The sequence below is a fragment of the Saccopteryx leptura genome, chromosome 7, assembly GCF_036850995.1.
Source record: "Saccopteryx leptura isolate mSacLep1 chromosome 7, mSacLep1_pri_phased_curated, whole genome shotgun sequence".
Taxonomy (NCBI): Eukaryota; Metazoa; Chordata; class Mammalia; order Chiroptera; family Emballonuridae; genus Saccopteryx; species Saccopteryx leptura.
The window spans coordinates 113,168,881-113,184,661 of NC_089509.1; the positions used below are offsets into that span (position 1 = coordinate 113,168,881).

At 42.5% G+C, this 15,781-nt stretch overlaps 1 protein-coding gene across 3 annotated transcripts in view; it reads left to right on the forward strand.

The window, feature by feature from the left end:
• Nucleotides 1-1,794: 1,794 nt before the first annotated feature.
• The window catches only part of LOC136378403 (nuclear body protein SP140-like protein), a 52,559-nt gene continuing 38,572 nt past the window's right edge, over nt 1,795-15,781 (forward strand). For all 3 annotated transcript variants that reach the window (XM_066345299.1, XM_066345300.1, XM_066345301.1), the window contains exons 1-4: nt 1,795-1,950; nt 12,270-12,432; nt 13,545-13,713; nt 15,541-15,624. In XM_066345299.1, coding sequence (XP_066201396.1) covers nt 1,919-1,950; nt 12,270-12,432; nt 13,545-13,713; nt 15,541-15,624 — 448 coding nt within the window. In that variant the 5' untranslated portion in view covers nt 1,795-1,918. The remainder of the gene's footprint in view (nt 1,951-12,269; nt 12,433-13,544; nt 13,714-15,540; nt 15,625-15,781) is intronic.

Genomic DNA, 15,781 nt, shown 5'->3' on the forward strand with positions numbered 1-15,781 from the left:
ACAGAGATGGGGTTTAAAGTACCAACTCTCTTACTGATAAAAGCTGGATCAGCGGACTTATTGTAGTTTAGACACGTGCCAAAAGAAGACACTCAAATCCAGACGCCAGAATGCGGCTTAGTCACAAGGTTCAGGCTGCTCCCACCAACCACACACACCGCCCCCCGCCTGCTGTCCCTGTGCCCCTGAGCTCAGAGGAGCACAGAGCCCTGACCTCCGCAGCAGGGGGAGCCCAGGGAGACCCCCCCAGAGCAGACTCCCCTTCACAGACTCCCCACCTGAGCGTCTCCCCAGAAAGAAGGGAGACAGGGGACCAGGATTCTGCTGATTGAGGGGCCACCTCCTAGAAGGGGACCTGGGTGAGGGTCTGAGTGTCCCACTGAGGTCTGGGGGCCACTCCCCCTGCCTCTCTGCACTCACAGCGGTACCTGAGTCTCCATCCTCTGGCCCAGGGGCTGCTGGGGCTGCTGCAGCCGCTTTCTCCTGCTGAGAACTGTCAGGTCCTGGACTGTCTGTCTAGTCTCAGGGACAAACCTGGCCCCACAGGGTCTCCCAGGTGGAGACAGCCCGCTACTGGGGCCTGAAGGGCAGCTGCTCCTGGTGACGCTGAGGAAGCCCCTCCCCTTGGCGCGTCATGTGCAACACGTGACACCTCAGTCCTCAGTCCAGCAGCACTGTGAGGGCTTCAGCCTGCTTCTGAGATGGTCCAGTCTGGTTCCTAACCCACGTGGGTCTGACGTTGTTTTCTGGGTCAAGGAAACTGGGCTTTGTTTCACAGGGTGCAGTGTCCCCAGCTCCCTCTGTACCCACAGGGACGTGTCCTTCCCTTGGGTCGGGCAGCCCCAGGGTGAGAGTGCCCTGCGGGAGGCCGGCCCCTGCGGACTGCCCACCCAGCGACTGCTGTCAGCCACTCATTCACGTGCTGATGGTGGGGACTCTCAGCAGACCCAGGAAAAGCTGGCACATTAATACCAACACTTGCTACGACAGTTGATTGGTTGCCTGTTGCCCAAGAACGGAGGAGAGGGGACACGAGAAAGGACAGCTGTGGGCTCTGCTAGGCTCTGTCTGCACCATGAGTCCCATGGAGGCCGGCAGCAGAGGACAGCTGTGCCCAGGAGAGGCTCAGCTCACTGGTCTAGGGGGAGTGGACACCCCTGTGTGCGGCCCTGGGACACAGATGTGCTCATCAGTGTGTGGAATCTGTCCCTAGGAGATTGATATTCACCCCTTTGGGGAAAACAAAGAACAGACTTGGAGGGAAGGTAAACTTTCCCCTGTGTCCTCAGTGTAACTGGGTGAGAACCCTTAACCACAGCTGCAGGAGGTTGGCCTCATTGGAGCCTATGTGGAATCCACCGCTGGAGAGAATATTTGCTTCTCCAGCCCGTGTCCATTGCCCAGGACCCACTTGGTTGGTTCTGAGTTCTCTATGTCCTGGCTGAAGATCTGCAGTTTCTGTCTTTCCCTCTTTCCCCCACAGTCACCTCCACAAGGTCCTGGGGCCATGTGGAGTTCCCCCTCAGCCCATGTCAGCGTCCCCTTAGACGGCTGGGCAGCTAAAGACAGTGGGTTCCCAAGATGTTTTAGGCATCTTTGCACAAACAATAGATCCTCGGGGCTGGTTCTGGTCCGGCTGGGGTTCTCCTTTCTTGGCTGTCCAGGTCCTGACAGTCCTTGTCCCGCCTTGTTGCTGCCACAGGTCAGGATGCTGAGAAGGACTGTAGGGCTATTGGAGGGGAGAGACAGCATCTCACAGCACACAGAATGTTAGTTTCACTTCTCTTTTCCTCATTTGGGTGGATCCCTTCCTGGTTGAATCAATTCAAAACTTCTTGCTCAGGGCTGGGCAGCCACACTGGTACCAGACTCAGGACACCAGAGGATCAGAGGTCCAGGCCGGGCCTTGAGCCAAAAGATGGCCAGTGGAGGAGGCGACCTCAGCACCAGGTCAGTCTCTGTCTCCCTTCCTCTAACTTTCTCTTGAATGTCTGTCTTTAGACACTCGTCTCAACCTTGACCTCAGTCCTGCTTTACAAGAACACTCAGGTGCACTGTACTGAAATGCAGGGATAGGTAATGAGGAAGACAGAGCTTTATCCTGCGGAGGGACAGCTGCTGGTGTGAGTGCAGCTGCCACAACCACAGGACTCCTGTCTTCTCACCACTGCTCTGCGGGCAGGCCTGTTTGTACTCGGTTGTCCTTTCTGTGGCTTTAAGAGAGTAATTTTTCATTTTCTCATGAGCTCTGAACCCTCTCGTTTCTTTCTAGTCTCCTCAGCCTTCACCCTAGATTTTTTCTAAAGGGGTGCTTTAGAAAATATAGGATTCAAGGTAAACACACGACTGATTTTCAAACACTGGGCGCCCTGGTCTCCTCCTTGACCTGGGGACGGTCAGCTCCGGCCTCTCCCATCTCCAGCTGGGGGTCAGGCTCCTTCTCCGGGGATCCTGACTTCTTAAGAAAATCAAAGGGAGGGGAGGGACCAATATGCCAAAGACTAGTGCAGGCTGAGTGTTTTCATGTGTGCGGTGATTTCCTGTTCTGGAATGGCTTCTACTCTAACCAGAAAAGGGCTAGAAACCTTTTCACTTTCATCACCACATGAGTCTTTCTCTTTCCACTGCCTGTGTCCTACTGTATGGGGTTCACACCCCATAATGTATACACCATCCTCCCATCTATTGACTGACATCTGTGTATTTTCCAGTGGTTCCGTTTTCCCTAAGCTGGGCTGATAACAATTTTATACCTCTTTGTTCTTGCGTGTACCCAAGTATTTGTCTAGTTTTAGACACCGCACTGTGACATCAGGGAGGGTAATAGTGCTCACCTGTCTATAGATCCTGCCCAACTGTCCTTTAAATGGCTGAAGCACTATCTTTTCCTAGCATTGCTGAAGAGCCATCTCCGCCCACCCGGACTTCACAAGGTGTCACAGGACCAGGTGCATGTCGCTGATTTGCACGAGATGTTGAACAGGTCTTTGTGTCTATTGGCCATTTGAATCAACTCTTCTCCGAATGGCTGTTTTGTTTTTGGCCAGTGTTATCAGTTGAGGTGATTGCCCTTGCTTTAATAAGGGAGAGTTTGCTCCATATCAGCCCACCCACACACTGTTGCTTTATTACATAGGTGTTGGTGTGGGATCAGGTGTTTTTGGGGCGTCGTCCTCATCCTCCGGGCTGTCCCCCACACTGGCCTGTCCGCAGTCTGCTGTCTGCGCCGGGACCTGCCCTGGCTCCTGACCCCTCACTCATGCTGATCGGCCATTTCCCTCGCCCCATGGGCACCATCTTCACCTGGGGGGATCCGTTTTTCAGATGTCTGAGACTGATTTTCTGGGCATCTGAGGCTCACTTTGAAGGCCCCACCTTCTTCCTGTCGGTGTTTCTGAGACACGGTGTCTGATTCGCCATCTGTTTCCCTCTGCTCTGCGGTGCTGCCCCGGGCTCTCTGCTCCGTCCCTGCCCAGAGAGCCTCTCCTCCTGTCACACTGACCGTCACAGTGAGCAGGGCTCCGTATGCGCCCTGACATCTGGTGTACCTCGTCCCACCCTCCTTCCTCCATCAAAGTGTCCCGGCCCTTTGCATCTCCAAGTCAGCCTGTCAGAATCGAGTTGCGATGTTTTTTAGGATTGCAATTAATCTGTGCAGCCATCAGAACTGAACTGACATTTTATATTGTGTTTTCTATCTCATGAATATGGCGCAAAGTCTACGGCCATACCGCCCTGAACGCACCCGATCTGGTCTGAATATGGCGCATGTATATTATTAATTTAAAATGTTTTCTAATAGCTTTGCAGCTTTCTCCCTAGAGGTTTTATACTCATTATGCTAGATTTATCCATAGATCCATTATGCTGTTAAATCTGCCTAATTTAAAGTCAACTCTCTAGCTACCTGCTATTAAGATATAAAAACAAATTTAAACGTTTCCACTTTCTGATTTCAATAACTTACAAGGTGATATATGTAAACTTACACAATGTATATATAAGGTCTACCGGAAAGTTCTGTCCGTTTTTGGAATAAAAACAAAATACAAATTTTTCTTACCATCAATAAACTTGATTAAATAATATAATTGCCATTATTATTAATGATTTCTTGCCAGCGTGAGGGCAATTTGTATATCCCATTTTTGAAAAATGTTTTATCTTTTGATGCGAAAAATTGAACCAATGCTTGTTTGATATCTTCTTCATTTTTGAATTTTTTGCCCTTCAAAAAATTTTGTAAGGACAAAAACAAGTGATAGTTGGAGGGTGCTAAGTCCGGGGAATATGGTGGATGCGACAGACCTGCTTCTGTAGCATTTCTTCCTTGTTGAAATTCGTAAAAATTACAGTGGCGTAAATGAACTTTATCAGTAGCCATGGGTACACTATCGCTTCACACATAAGACTAACGTGAATCAACTTTGTTTTAGTTAATTTGCTACGTCAGTATGTATACATTAAGTGATAAAAATAGAGAGGCACACATGCGCCAAATAAACATGTGCTTACGTGTCGAAACTCGTCGTGATAGAAACGGACAGAACTTTCCGGTAGACCTTAAATAATGACAATTTCGTTTCTTCATTATACCTTGTCCTTATACTTCTTCTCTGTTTCCCTGCCCTACTGTGTTGGCCGGGACTTCCAGTATGATGGTGACCACAGTTTGATAGTGACCTGTCTTCCTGAGCCAAGTCCCACAGGGAACACTTCCTCCTGGTACTATCAGGGATGATCTTTGCTGTAGGTGGTCTGTTTTAATATGAAAACTTGCAGAATAAAGAAGTTGTGTAGTTGACTTCTGATATTTTCAGTGTACCATGTGTTCCTGGCCATTTTTGCTGTTCTCGCAGAGATTTTTTTTTTAAATCAACAATTGTTTTGGAATAATTTTGCATTTGCAGCAGAGCTGTGAAGATAGAGAGAGTTTCCGGGTACTCACACCCAGTTTCATTTCCTGTGATGTTTGCCCTGACACTCCTGGGTACATTCTACAAAATAGAAAAACAACATTGCTACTTCGGAGTCAACTAAATCACAGATGTCTTAAATTTCAACACTTCTTCCAGTAAAGTCCTTATTTGGTTCCAGGACTCACTGCAGGTACCACATGGCCTTCAGTCATCCTGTCACCTGTTCCTCTGATCTGTGACAGTCCTTCAGTTTTTCTGAGTTTCCATGACCTTGATAGTTTGAAAAGTACTAGTCAGGCATTGTTTTAAAAGTCCCTCAATTTCAGTTTGTCTTGATTTTTTTTTTTGAGTGGGATTATGGGTTTTAGTAAAGAATTTAAGAGGAATGCCCTTCTCGTCACTTTTCTCAGGGAGATGTCGCCCTGACTTATCACCTGGGAAGCTCGCTCACCTTCTCTGTGGTTCCAGTGCTCACTGCCAGGCTGCTTCCCTAAAGTTGTTATTTTTTCCTTTCCAAACTTATTGGCAAAGGTTATTTTGCCTATTTTTCTGATTGTCTCTGCCTTTATACACAAATGTATTTGAAAAACCCATTTTGGTGAAATGTAGGCCTGCAGTGAAGGCAGGAGGCTTTGGAAAGGATTTCTGTTTGCTGCCCCCGGGAACACAACGCCTCCATTGCCTGGTCTGGACTCCCGGTGGACTCTCCGCCCTGTGTTTATTAGAGAGTAAATAAACTCAGTTTCTGTCCCTCTTGCACTGAGGTTGTCAAACCCAAGGATCTGATTCACTGGGATCAGCAAATGCCCTGCTGTCAGAAGGGGCTTCTGTGCTCCCACAACTCCCTGCTTTCTCCTTCCCCTTGGCTTTTGCATAATAAATCCTTAGAGCATTTTCACTCATAACAGTTAAATGCTTTTTCCAGCTTTCACGTTTTATCTACAGAAAGCGAAGTCGCATGTGGAGGCTGAGTGCACTGGGTTTGTTACGCGCTCCCCACTGCACCTCAGACTGTGGTCGCTGACTGTGGGGGTCGTGGATTCACGGTCATCTCTCTGATGGTGGCTTGGAATTCGGTTGCGGTTCATGAAGTTTTTCTCTGATTGTTGCTAAGATTTTTCTCTTAGCATTTTATTGTGATGTGTCTCAACATTTTGTGTTGTTTTGTTTTTTTCATTTTGTATTTCTTCTGTTGGGGTAGTCAGAGTTTCTTAAATTTGTGAGTTGATGTCTTCATCTGTATTGAAAATTCCTCAGACAATACTCTTCAAATAGTCCTTCCGCCCTCCCGTCAACAGCTCCCCTTCCTTTTCTAAAGCTCCATATGTAACTTATATACTGCTGGCTCCGTCTCACATATCCCTCACACTAATATTGAATATTCCATTTCAACATTACTGAACATTAGTTGGATATCATCAAACTTCCACCTTGCTAATTCACTAATTACATTTTGTTTATAATTCAATCTTCTGCTAAATACTTCCACTGAGTTTAATTTAAGACATTGTATTTCTCAGCTCTGAAATATTCATTGATTATTTTCTGTGCATTTCAATTCTCTAATGAAATTTTCTTTTCTCTTTTTTCATTTATTTCCTTGTGAATTTTAATCATTATGTTTGTGTGCTCACTTCTAGCTCTAGCCTGTATTATGTCTTTTTACTGTTGATTTTATCCACTACTTCTACCTTTCGATAGTAATTAGTTTTTACTGAATAATAACAATTTTATATACAAGACATGGAGCCTCCAGATTTTGATATCTTCCACATCTGAGTGGTTCCCCTCTTCTCGGTTAGTCAGCTAAAGTAATGAGGTTGATTACCTGAAACAAAGTAGGGCCTAGATTACATGTGATCAAACTGGTTGGCATAGGTTTGTTTATAAATTTCTTTGATTTTCCTTTGAATAAACCTGCGATCAGTTGTGATGATTCCACTTTCACTTTTAATATGGTAATTTGTGTCTTTTCTTTTTTTCCTTTATTAGCCTGGTAAAAAGTTTATCAATTTTGCCAATCTTTTCCAAGAACCAACATGAGGTATTGTAGATTTTTCTCTGTTGTTATCTAGTTGCAATTTCACTTATTCCTTTGAAATTTTTATTTTATGTCCTGTTTTCTATTTTACTTTAAAGTTCTCTTTTTTGTGTTATCTTTTATTTCTAGTTTCCTACATGGGAAACTTAGATTTTTGTTTTAGATCTTTCTTTATTTTCTAATATATGCATTTCAGAAATACATTTCCCACTGATCACTGATTTTTCTGCATCACCAAAATTTGATAAATTGTATGTTTAATTGTATTTACTTAAATGATTTAAAATTTTCTCTTGAGAGTTTTTCTTTCAACCTCATGTGATTAGAAGTGTAGTTTTCGATCTCTAAATATTTGAGCAGTTTCAATCTATCTCTCTGTTATTGATTTCTAGTTTTATTCCTTTGTTGTCTGAGAACATACTCTTCATGATTTCTATTCTTTTTGCTAAAATGTGTTTTATGATCCAGATATTGTTCTTATTCTGTGAAGGTGAGTTTTCCCTGTCATCTGGACTGTGTGTAATTCAGTGTTGCTGAATGAAGTACTCTATAAATGTCAAATATATCAGGTTAGCCTGACCAGGTGGTGGCACAGTGGATAGAGCTTTGGACTGGGATGCCAAGGACCCAGGTTCGAGACCCCGAGGTTGCCAATTTGAGCGTGGGCTCATCTGGCTTGAGCAAAATAAGAAATGCTCACCAGCTTAGACCCAAGGTCGTTGGCTCAAGCAAGGGGTTACTCGATCTGCTGAAGGCCGACAGTCAAGGCACATATGAGAAAGCAATCAATGAACAACTAAGGTGTCGCAACGAAAACCTGAGGATTGATGCTTCTCATCTCTCTTCGTTCCTGTCTGTCTGTCCCTATCTACCCCTCTCTCTGACTCTCTCTCTCTCTATCCCTGTAAAGAAAAAAAAAATTATAAAAAAAAAATATATATATATATATCAGGTTAGTCGACAGTGATGTTCAAATCAATTATATCTTTGTTGATTCTCTATGTCCTAGAACTAAAGGAGGTGTCGAACAATCAAACTCTAGCAGTGCACTCGTTCATTTCTACTTGTAGTTCTTTCCATCTTCATCTTCCATTATTTGATGTTATGTATGTAGGTAAATGCAGGTTAAAGATTGTCACATCTTCTTGGAAAACAGACCCTTCTTTCATATACAGTGTGTCCGTAAAGTCATGGAGCACTTTTGACCGGTCACAGGAAAGCAACAAAAGACGATAGAAATGTGAAATCTGCACCAAATACAAGGAAAAGCCTCCCAGTTTCTGTAGGATGATGTGGCAGCTTGTGCACATGCGCAGATGATGACATAACACCATGTATACAGCGGAGCAGCCCACGGCCATGCCAGTCGAGATGTGGACGGTACAGAGGAAAGTTCAGTGTGTTCTGTGGCTCGTTAAATTCGAATCTGTGACCAAAGTGCAACGTGAATATCGGCGCGTTTATAACGAAGCCCCACCACATAGGAATAACATTACTCGGTGGAATAAGCAGTTGAAGGAAACCGGCAGTTTGGTGGAGAAACCCCGTTCTAGTAGGCCATCAGTCAGTGACGAGTCTGTAGAGGCTATACGGGATAGCTACCTAAGGAGCCCTAAAAAATCTGTGCGTGAGCCCACATGGAACTGCACTGAATAGGTATGAAACCAGGGGAGTTTTCCTTTTATTTGGAGCAGATTTCACATTTCTTTCATCTTTTGTTGCTTTCCTGTGTCCGGTCAAAAGTGCACATTGACTTTACAGACACACTGTATAATGCCTATTTCTCCTTCCTAATTTTTCTATTCTGAATCTTTGTCTGGAAATAATATACCTACTCCGTCTATATCTTGAATAGTGTCAGCATGATATCTCAGTCTCCATTCTTAACATAAGTCTTTACATTCAAAGGTTTATTTTCTGGACAAGATACAGTTTTCAAATTTTCAGTCTCTTTAACTATCTCCGCTTTTTAATTGGAGTAGTAAGACCATTGACATTGCAAGTCATTATTAGTATGTGAATTAACATCCGTCAGGTTTGTAACTCCCCTCTATTCGTTGTATTTCTTCTTTGTTTCTTCCCCTGTGCCTCTTTTTCTGCCTCCTCTGGATTCATTTAGCCACTACATGATTTCATCTCATTCTTTGATTAACATATCAGTTTCACACCTTTGTAAATATTTTTAGTGTTTGCCTACAGGTCATAATAAGCATTTGATACCACTTCATCTAGAGCGCAGGTGCCTTATAACAGAGTATTTTTAATTTCTTCTTCACATCCCTGTGACATTGCTGTCATTCATTCCAATTACCTCTATGTTATAATCATCACCTGTTTCGATCTGACCTGTTCGGTCCCCTGCTAGCTGCCATCATGTACTTCTTTTTACTATCTCCTGGGTTAGCTATGTTGGTTTTTAATTTTTGTGTCTTCATCATTACTGGTTTATTTTTCTGTTTTCCTGGAATTGATTCTAATGTTTTTTTAAAGATAATGTGCATGTGCTGCTGAATATTAGTCATTCACTGGATTAAAATATAGAGATAGATAGATAGATAATCTTTAACCATACTAAATGAGTTAGAAAATTTTTTCAGGGTATTAATATATAAAGCATGTGATGCAGGAAAAAAGGCATATAATGTAGAAAAATTAATAATACAAAAAAATCATATATTATGATAAAAATATAAAAATTATATAAAAATAATATATTATGATAAAATATCTGCAAGATATGGTTAAGTTATAAATATAGGTAGATGAAATTAAATTCCTACAAGAATTTAAGGGAAAATACGTGCAAAGACATTAAAATGGATTATATGAAAGGTGTGGATAGAGTGATATTGATGGAAAACAGAAGAGATGTTGTTGGAACAAGCAAAAATTAAAAAGTAACATACTAATTGCATAAAAATTTAGGAGCATGTATGAAATTGCATTTTAAAACAGTTAGATAAGTAGATGATATATAGACTTACAAAATGTTTATAGAAACATCAAGAATAGATATTTGGCCTGGCTGGTTAGCTCAGTGGTAGAGTGTGGACCTGGTGTGTGGCTGTCCTAGATTTGATTCCTGGTCAGGGCAAACAGGAGTGACAGCCATCTACTTCTCCACTCCTGCTCCTCCCCCTTCTTTCTTTCTCTTCTCCTCCTGTAGCCATGGCTCGATTGGTTTGAGCAAGTGGCCTCGGGCATTGAGGATGTCTCCATGGCCTCCACCTCAGGTGCTAAAGAATGGCTCAGTTGCTGAGCAATGGAGCGATGGCTCGAGATGAGCAGAACATTGCCCCCTAGTCGGCTTGCCTGGTGGATCCTGATCAGGGTGCACAGTATTCTGTCTCTCTGCTTCCCCTTCTCACATTAATAAAGGAAGAGAGAGAGAAAAAAAGAATAGATATTTATTAAGTAATATTTCTCAGCCCAAAGTCGGAAAGTATTTTGATTGACTGAGTTTGATGTGGGTTGTTGGACAGGGGACAGACTGACAGGAAGGGAGACGGGAAGCATCAGTTCTTCTTTGTGGCACCAAAATTGTTCTTTGATTACTTTCTCATATGTGCCTTAACCAGGGTGGGCTCCAGCTGAGCCAGTGACCCCTAGCTGAAGCCAGCAACCTTGGGGTTTTGACCTTGTGTCCTCGGCATCCCAGGCCAATGCTCTATCCACTGCGCCACCTCCTGGTCAGGCCAGAACAAACTTCTGATCACCCAACTGAATGGATGATAAGCAAAACAAGTCAGACACAGAAGCACACGTGATATACTATTCCATACGTGAAACCCAGTTACAGGCAACGTTAACACAGGGTGATAGAAAGACAGCTCTGTTTGCCTCTGAGAGGCTGCCTGGCTTAGGTGGTCAGGGTACAATTTAAGGCAACATTGCCAGTTCTTCGTTTTTCAAATAACACGTTAGTTTTCAGCACCGCGCCTCCCTTTCCATCTCCACCATCTCCAAGATTCTGCAAGACAGGGACCCTGGCTGCTTTCCTGACCCTGGGAATATCCTACACCTACCTCTCTGCTCCTGTGACCCTTGTTTTGTTGTTGAAATCTTTCATTTGCTCGCTGCTTTCTGCCAATCTCTTTGCCACTGTGAAACCAATTTTATAATTATCATTTTTGTGGCAATTATAATAAGAGAGTAGACAAATGCTTCTCTCCAATCTGCAATTCATAACAAAAACCTTGTTTTTAATAGAATTTGACACAGTAATGTGACATATTATTCCCTGCTCCATAAAGGATACCGGGAACAGCCACTAATTCTCTTCTGGTTGAAAAAGGAAGCTTAGCAGTCTTCGTGACTTTTTAGGAATACAAAATGACTATTAAAACATTATTTTCTGCCTGACCGGTGGTGGCGCTTGGATAAAGCGTTGACCTCGAACGCTGAGGTCGCAGTTCGAAACCCTGCACTTGTCAAGTCAAGGCAGGTATGGGAGTTAATGCTTCATGCTCCTCCCTTTCCATTCTCTCTCTCACTCTCACCTCTCTAAAATACATAAGCAAATAAAAATTTAAAAAAACAAAACAGTATTTTCAGAGCAATAAAATGATCAACTAAGAAGCAGAATTATGGACTCAGGTTACACTTACTTTCACAGGAAATAGCAGTCATTTCTGAAACTCAGATGCCTAAATTGAGTCATTGCATACAACAGTAGCATAGACATTCTTAATAATAATAATAATATACAACATATTATCACAAAGCAGAAATCCCAGGAGAAATGATTTATATTCTTGTGAAATTTCAGTTTATGCTTTATCATATAATTATTAAACCACCCCTTATTAACATTTATGAACTACTTTTATAATTCAGGATGGTGTTTCTCTAAACTGCTTTATGTCAGAGAGGGAACACCTTGTTTTTATTGTTCTTAGATTTATTTTCTTTAGTTGTTAATTATGATGCATTTTTAAGGTTAGATTCTATAGTTATTTTATTGTTTCTTATTCCTTTGTGGATGACCCATTTACTCTATCTCACTTTGGTACTATCTAAAACGTTTTCATAAAAACATCCAGATAGGTTTAGGACAAAATAACTTTACAATAGCTTTTATCATAACAAACTGGAATTTTTAAATACTACACATGTTTTTCTTACCCCCATGCTTCATTTTATTATAGCTCTGTCTATTGCTTCAATTCCATTTGTTCTCATTTCTACGCAAAAGAACTTATTTTATATATATTGGTTCTCCACAGCCATCTGTCATATAAAATGTTACAGCCTCCACAAGTGTGTTATAACGTTGGTGACCCTTTTGTCGTGGTGTCTTTTCTCCCTAGGATGGCTGCAGAAGACCAAAACGTAGACAACAGACTTTTCTATGACACTGCACTCAACTTATTCAAAAGACTTAAGGTGGAGATTTCAGAAGCAATAAAAACAACATTTCCTTTCCTTGAATATCTCCGTGACAACAAACTGATCACCAATGAACTGTATGAAGTAAGTGAGGTTTATTACATCACAATCTGGTAAACCAGCCCAAATTAAGTTCTGCTTAGATATCCTGGAATCAAAAATCAAAGCACAAGTCTGTAACTAAAGAGTCTGCTATGAGAGAGGGCCTTCTCCAGTACTGCTGTGAGGGTTCCTCTGAGGTCAAAGGGAGAAGAGAAGCAGGTCTTAACTAGAGATAAGAGATACTCTGGTTTATCTGAATGAACAAGAGTCCACAGTGCCCCCTAGAGGTGGGTGAGTAGTACTGGAGATAAGCTTTATCTGAAGTGGGTAGTCTACCTAGGTATACAATGCCTTGGAGAAATTAAATATACAATATAGCATAAACTAAGAATTAAATGTAATTTTAAAGAATTAATGACAAAATTTAATGATTTAATTGAATAAAATAATAATTGACACACCAGTTCATGGCATTGAACATCAACTTAAATATTTAGATCTGAGAACATTAAAATCCAAAGAGAATTGTCTTGTTAGGACATTTTGGAAAACAAATGCTTAATTGTTTTTTTTAATGTTTTCAGTTCCTTTTCTTGTTTTATTCTTTTCTCTTGGTATTTCTAGAGTCTTGGAATTTAGGTTAACTTTAGAAAGAGCCAGAGGTGGAAATACAGACATGTCAGCCTTCTCCTTCCTTATGAACAGGCTTTCTTCATGGCCGAGTTCACAGAAAGGTGCAATCTATCCCCTGAGTTCCCTTGAGCTCTTCAAGGCCAAGTCAGTCCTGGGGAAGGGACAAGAGTTGTCCTGACAACAGAACAGCAGCTCGCCACCTACCAGGTCGATTCCTCAAAACATGTGGCAGGGTCTGACAGGGCTACATGTCACTGAACTTGAACCCATGTTGTTCTTCACATCTGCCCCTTCCTGCATCTGATGTACACAAGTGAGGAAATCAGTTCATAAATGGATATTTTCAAGGAGGGAGGCCGTAGTTGTTTCACTAATAGCATACACATAGAGAAGTTCTAAAACAGTACCTGAAGAAATACCTAGGTGGGGCCACTGTAATACATTAACAATAAACCCCTTTCTAGGGCTCTTCTGTCACTCGGATGTCTGCATTTATATTTTCCCCATTTGCTATTTTTAAGGAGTCTAAACATTTTTATAATGGACGGTGTACTCTACAAGAAGTCATATACATTATTCTCTGTGACCTGGAAAAGAAGCCTGACCTGTCTTATCTTCAAGCAATTTTCAAGAATGTCATCAGGAACAAATACCCTGGTTTAAATCACTTTTATAAAATGTTTAAAACTGGTAATAAGGTTTTATTACCTACTTTTGGGCAACTTCTTTTTCACATGTATATATTGAGTTCTTACTCTGGGTCACACACCGTGCTGGGCAGGGGGGATATAACCGTTAACAAAACACACGAATCGTGAGCCTCTGCGTGCTTAGGATACAATAGCTACAGTGCAGCACCCATCTGGAGGTCTGCCTAACAAGGCTGGTAGACTCACAGGACTACCAGAGCCACAGTGGCATCAGATTACTTAGGACAAGTGACAGGAAACACTATATGACGACATGGCAGCATCACTTGCTGCTCTTCGGTGGGACTCCTTACAGTTGTCCACAGAGCAGTCCGCCAAGTTTACTACCACTTACCTCGAATGGCAGCTTAGCTATGGATCCAAAATGCACCCTAGCCTAGCAGTGCCATGCTCAGGGGAGTCAATGTCCAGTGTAACAACTTTGTAGTCATAACTTTCAGGGTAGCACAAGGGACAGCCAACATACAAGAGTCACCACATTGGAGGAGGCGCAATTATGGCTTATAGTTTATATCTAGTTCCTCCCAGGCTTTATCTAGCAACTGTCACTGGTCATTTTAAACTGTAAGCCCAGTGTTGACCTAGTAACACGGAAGAGGGGCCACCTTCATCAGGTGATTGGAGTAATGAGCAAGAAATTTAATTCAAGGTCCAATGTGCTCTTATGGAAGAAATGGTTTTATTAAGTCATTCTCTACAATAGATGCATTCAACAATCAAATAACCACAGAACCTATTGCTCTGCCAGAGATCATTTTTGATACTACATAGAATTACTCGTTTGATTCCCTACTTACTTCCTGAGAAGGCATGGTTTTATACTTTTTAATTGGTTTTTGGTAAAGAAAATGTCCTCCAATAATTTTTGTTTGACCTGCCTAGAAAATTTTTTTCTTTTAACACAATTTTGGTTTCAAGATCTCCAAGTAATGCGGGAGAAGTCACAAGAAAAATGACTGTATAGAGCGGGCATAGAGCGTTCCAGGTCCCGTGTGTCCGCAGAACAAGGGCAGATGGCATTACTCTCAGAGTGAGAAGCAGACTGTATGAGATGGTGCAAAAGGGAATAATTTGAAAAAAGGGTTTTGAAAGGTGTGGCTTCTAAAGCTGAGAAATCTGAGGTTATTTACTACACAGTAAAGAGCTGGTAAAGGTTTGTAAGCACAAGTGCCTTGTCCCAGCAAGTACCCCTGCCAGCAGCCCTGAGGCATCTGAGCCCACTGCTTCCCTCTGTCTCCTCCCTGGACTCCCTGCAGAGACCTACCCAAGGAGTTTGGGTTATTTCTTCCTCCGTGTGTGTTCTGGGTCAGCTACATGCAGAGGCTCTGGGCTGGTGCTGTGTTCTCCCCTCTCTGCCAGACTCCCAGGTCCCTGTGCCACAATATTCAGTCCCTGCTTGTGACTTCAGAGAGTGTCCTTCCTCCTCCTGGGATCTGCGTGGTCCTGGGACATCTGTCTAGTTGCTCCATGTCCTCTGATTGCCTCTTTGGGAAGCACTCATCCTCCCTGACTCAATTAAGCTAAAACCCTCTGTGGTGCAGCCACATCTCTAAAATATTGGAGTATTTTCTCTTTTACACACGTGTGCTCCCAAGGAGATCCCTTTGCTTCAAATTTACAGATTGAACAGTTCAGAGCAAACACATTCTAAGACATTTAGCACATTTATTTTGATACACGCTTTCCCGATGAGTTGATATTGTCCCATGAATAACAAGCTCATTCCTGAACTTGTAATTTAAGATGATGTCACTATTCTCAGTGAAGATCTCTCTCTAATTGTCTTCTTCTTTTCTTCTCTCTTCAGTGATACCAGACAAAAATTTTTTCCTAGAAAGTGATGATGAAGAAATGGAAGAGTGGCCCAATATCCCACTATACCTTGAACAAGGTGATAGCAAACACATAATATCCAATTCTCATCTGCTACATAGAAAGGAGAAAGGGAGGTGAAACCTGAGTCCTGAGTGGACCTGGGGATCAGGAAAGAACTTTGAGGGGTGTGAAGAAGGCAGAGAGCACGTTGGTATTGCATCTGACCAAGGCTA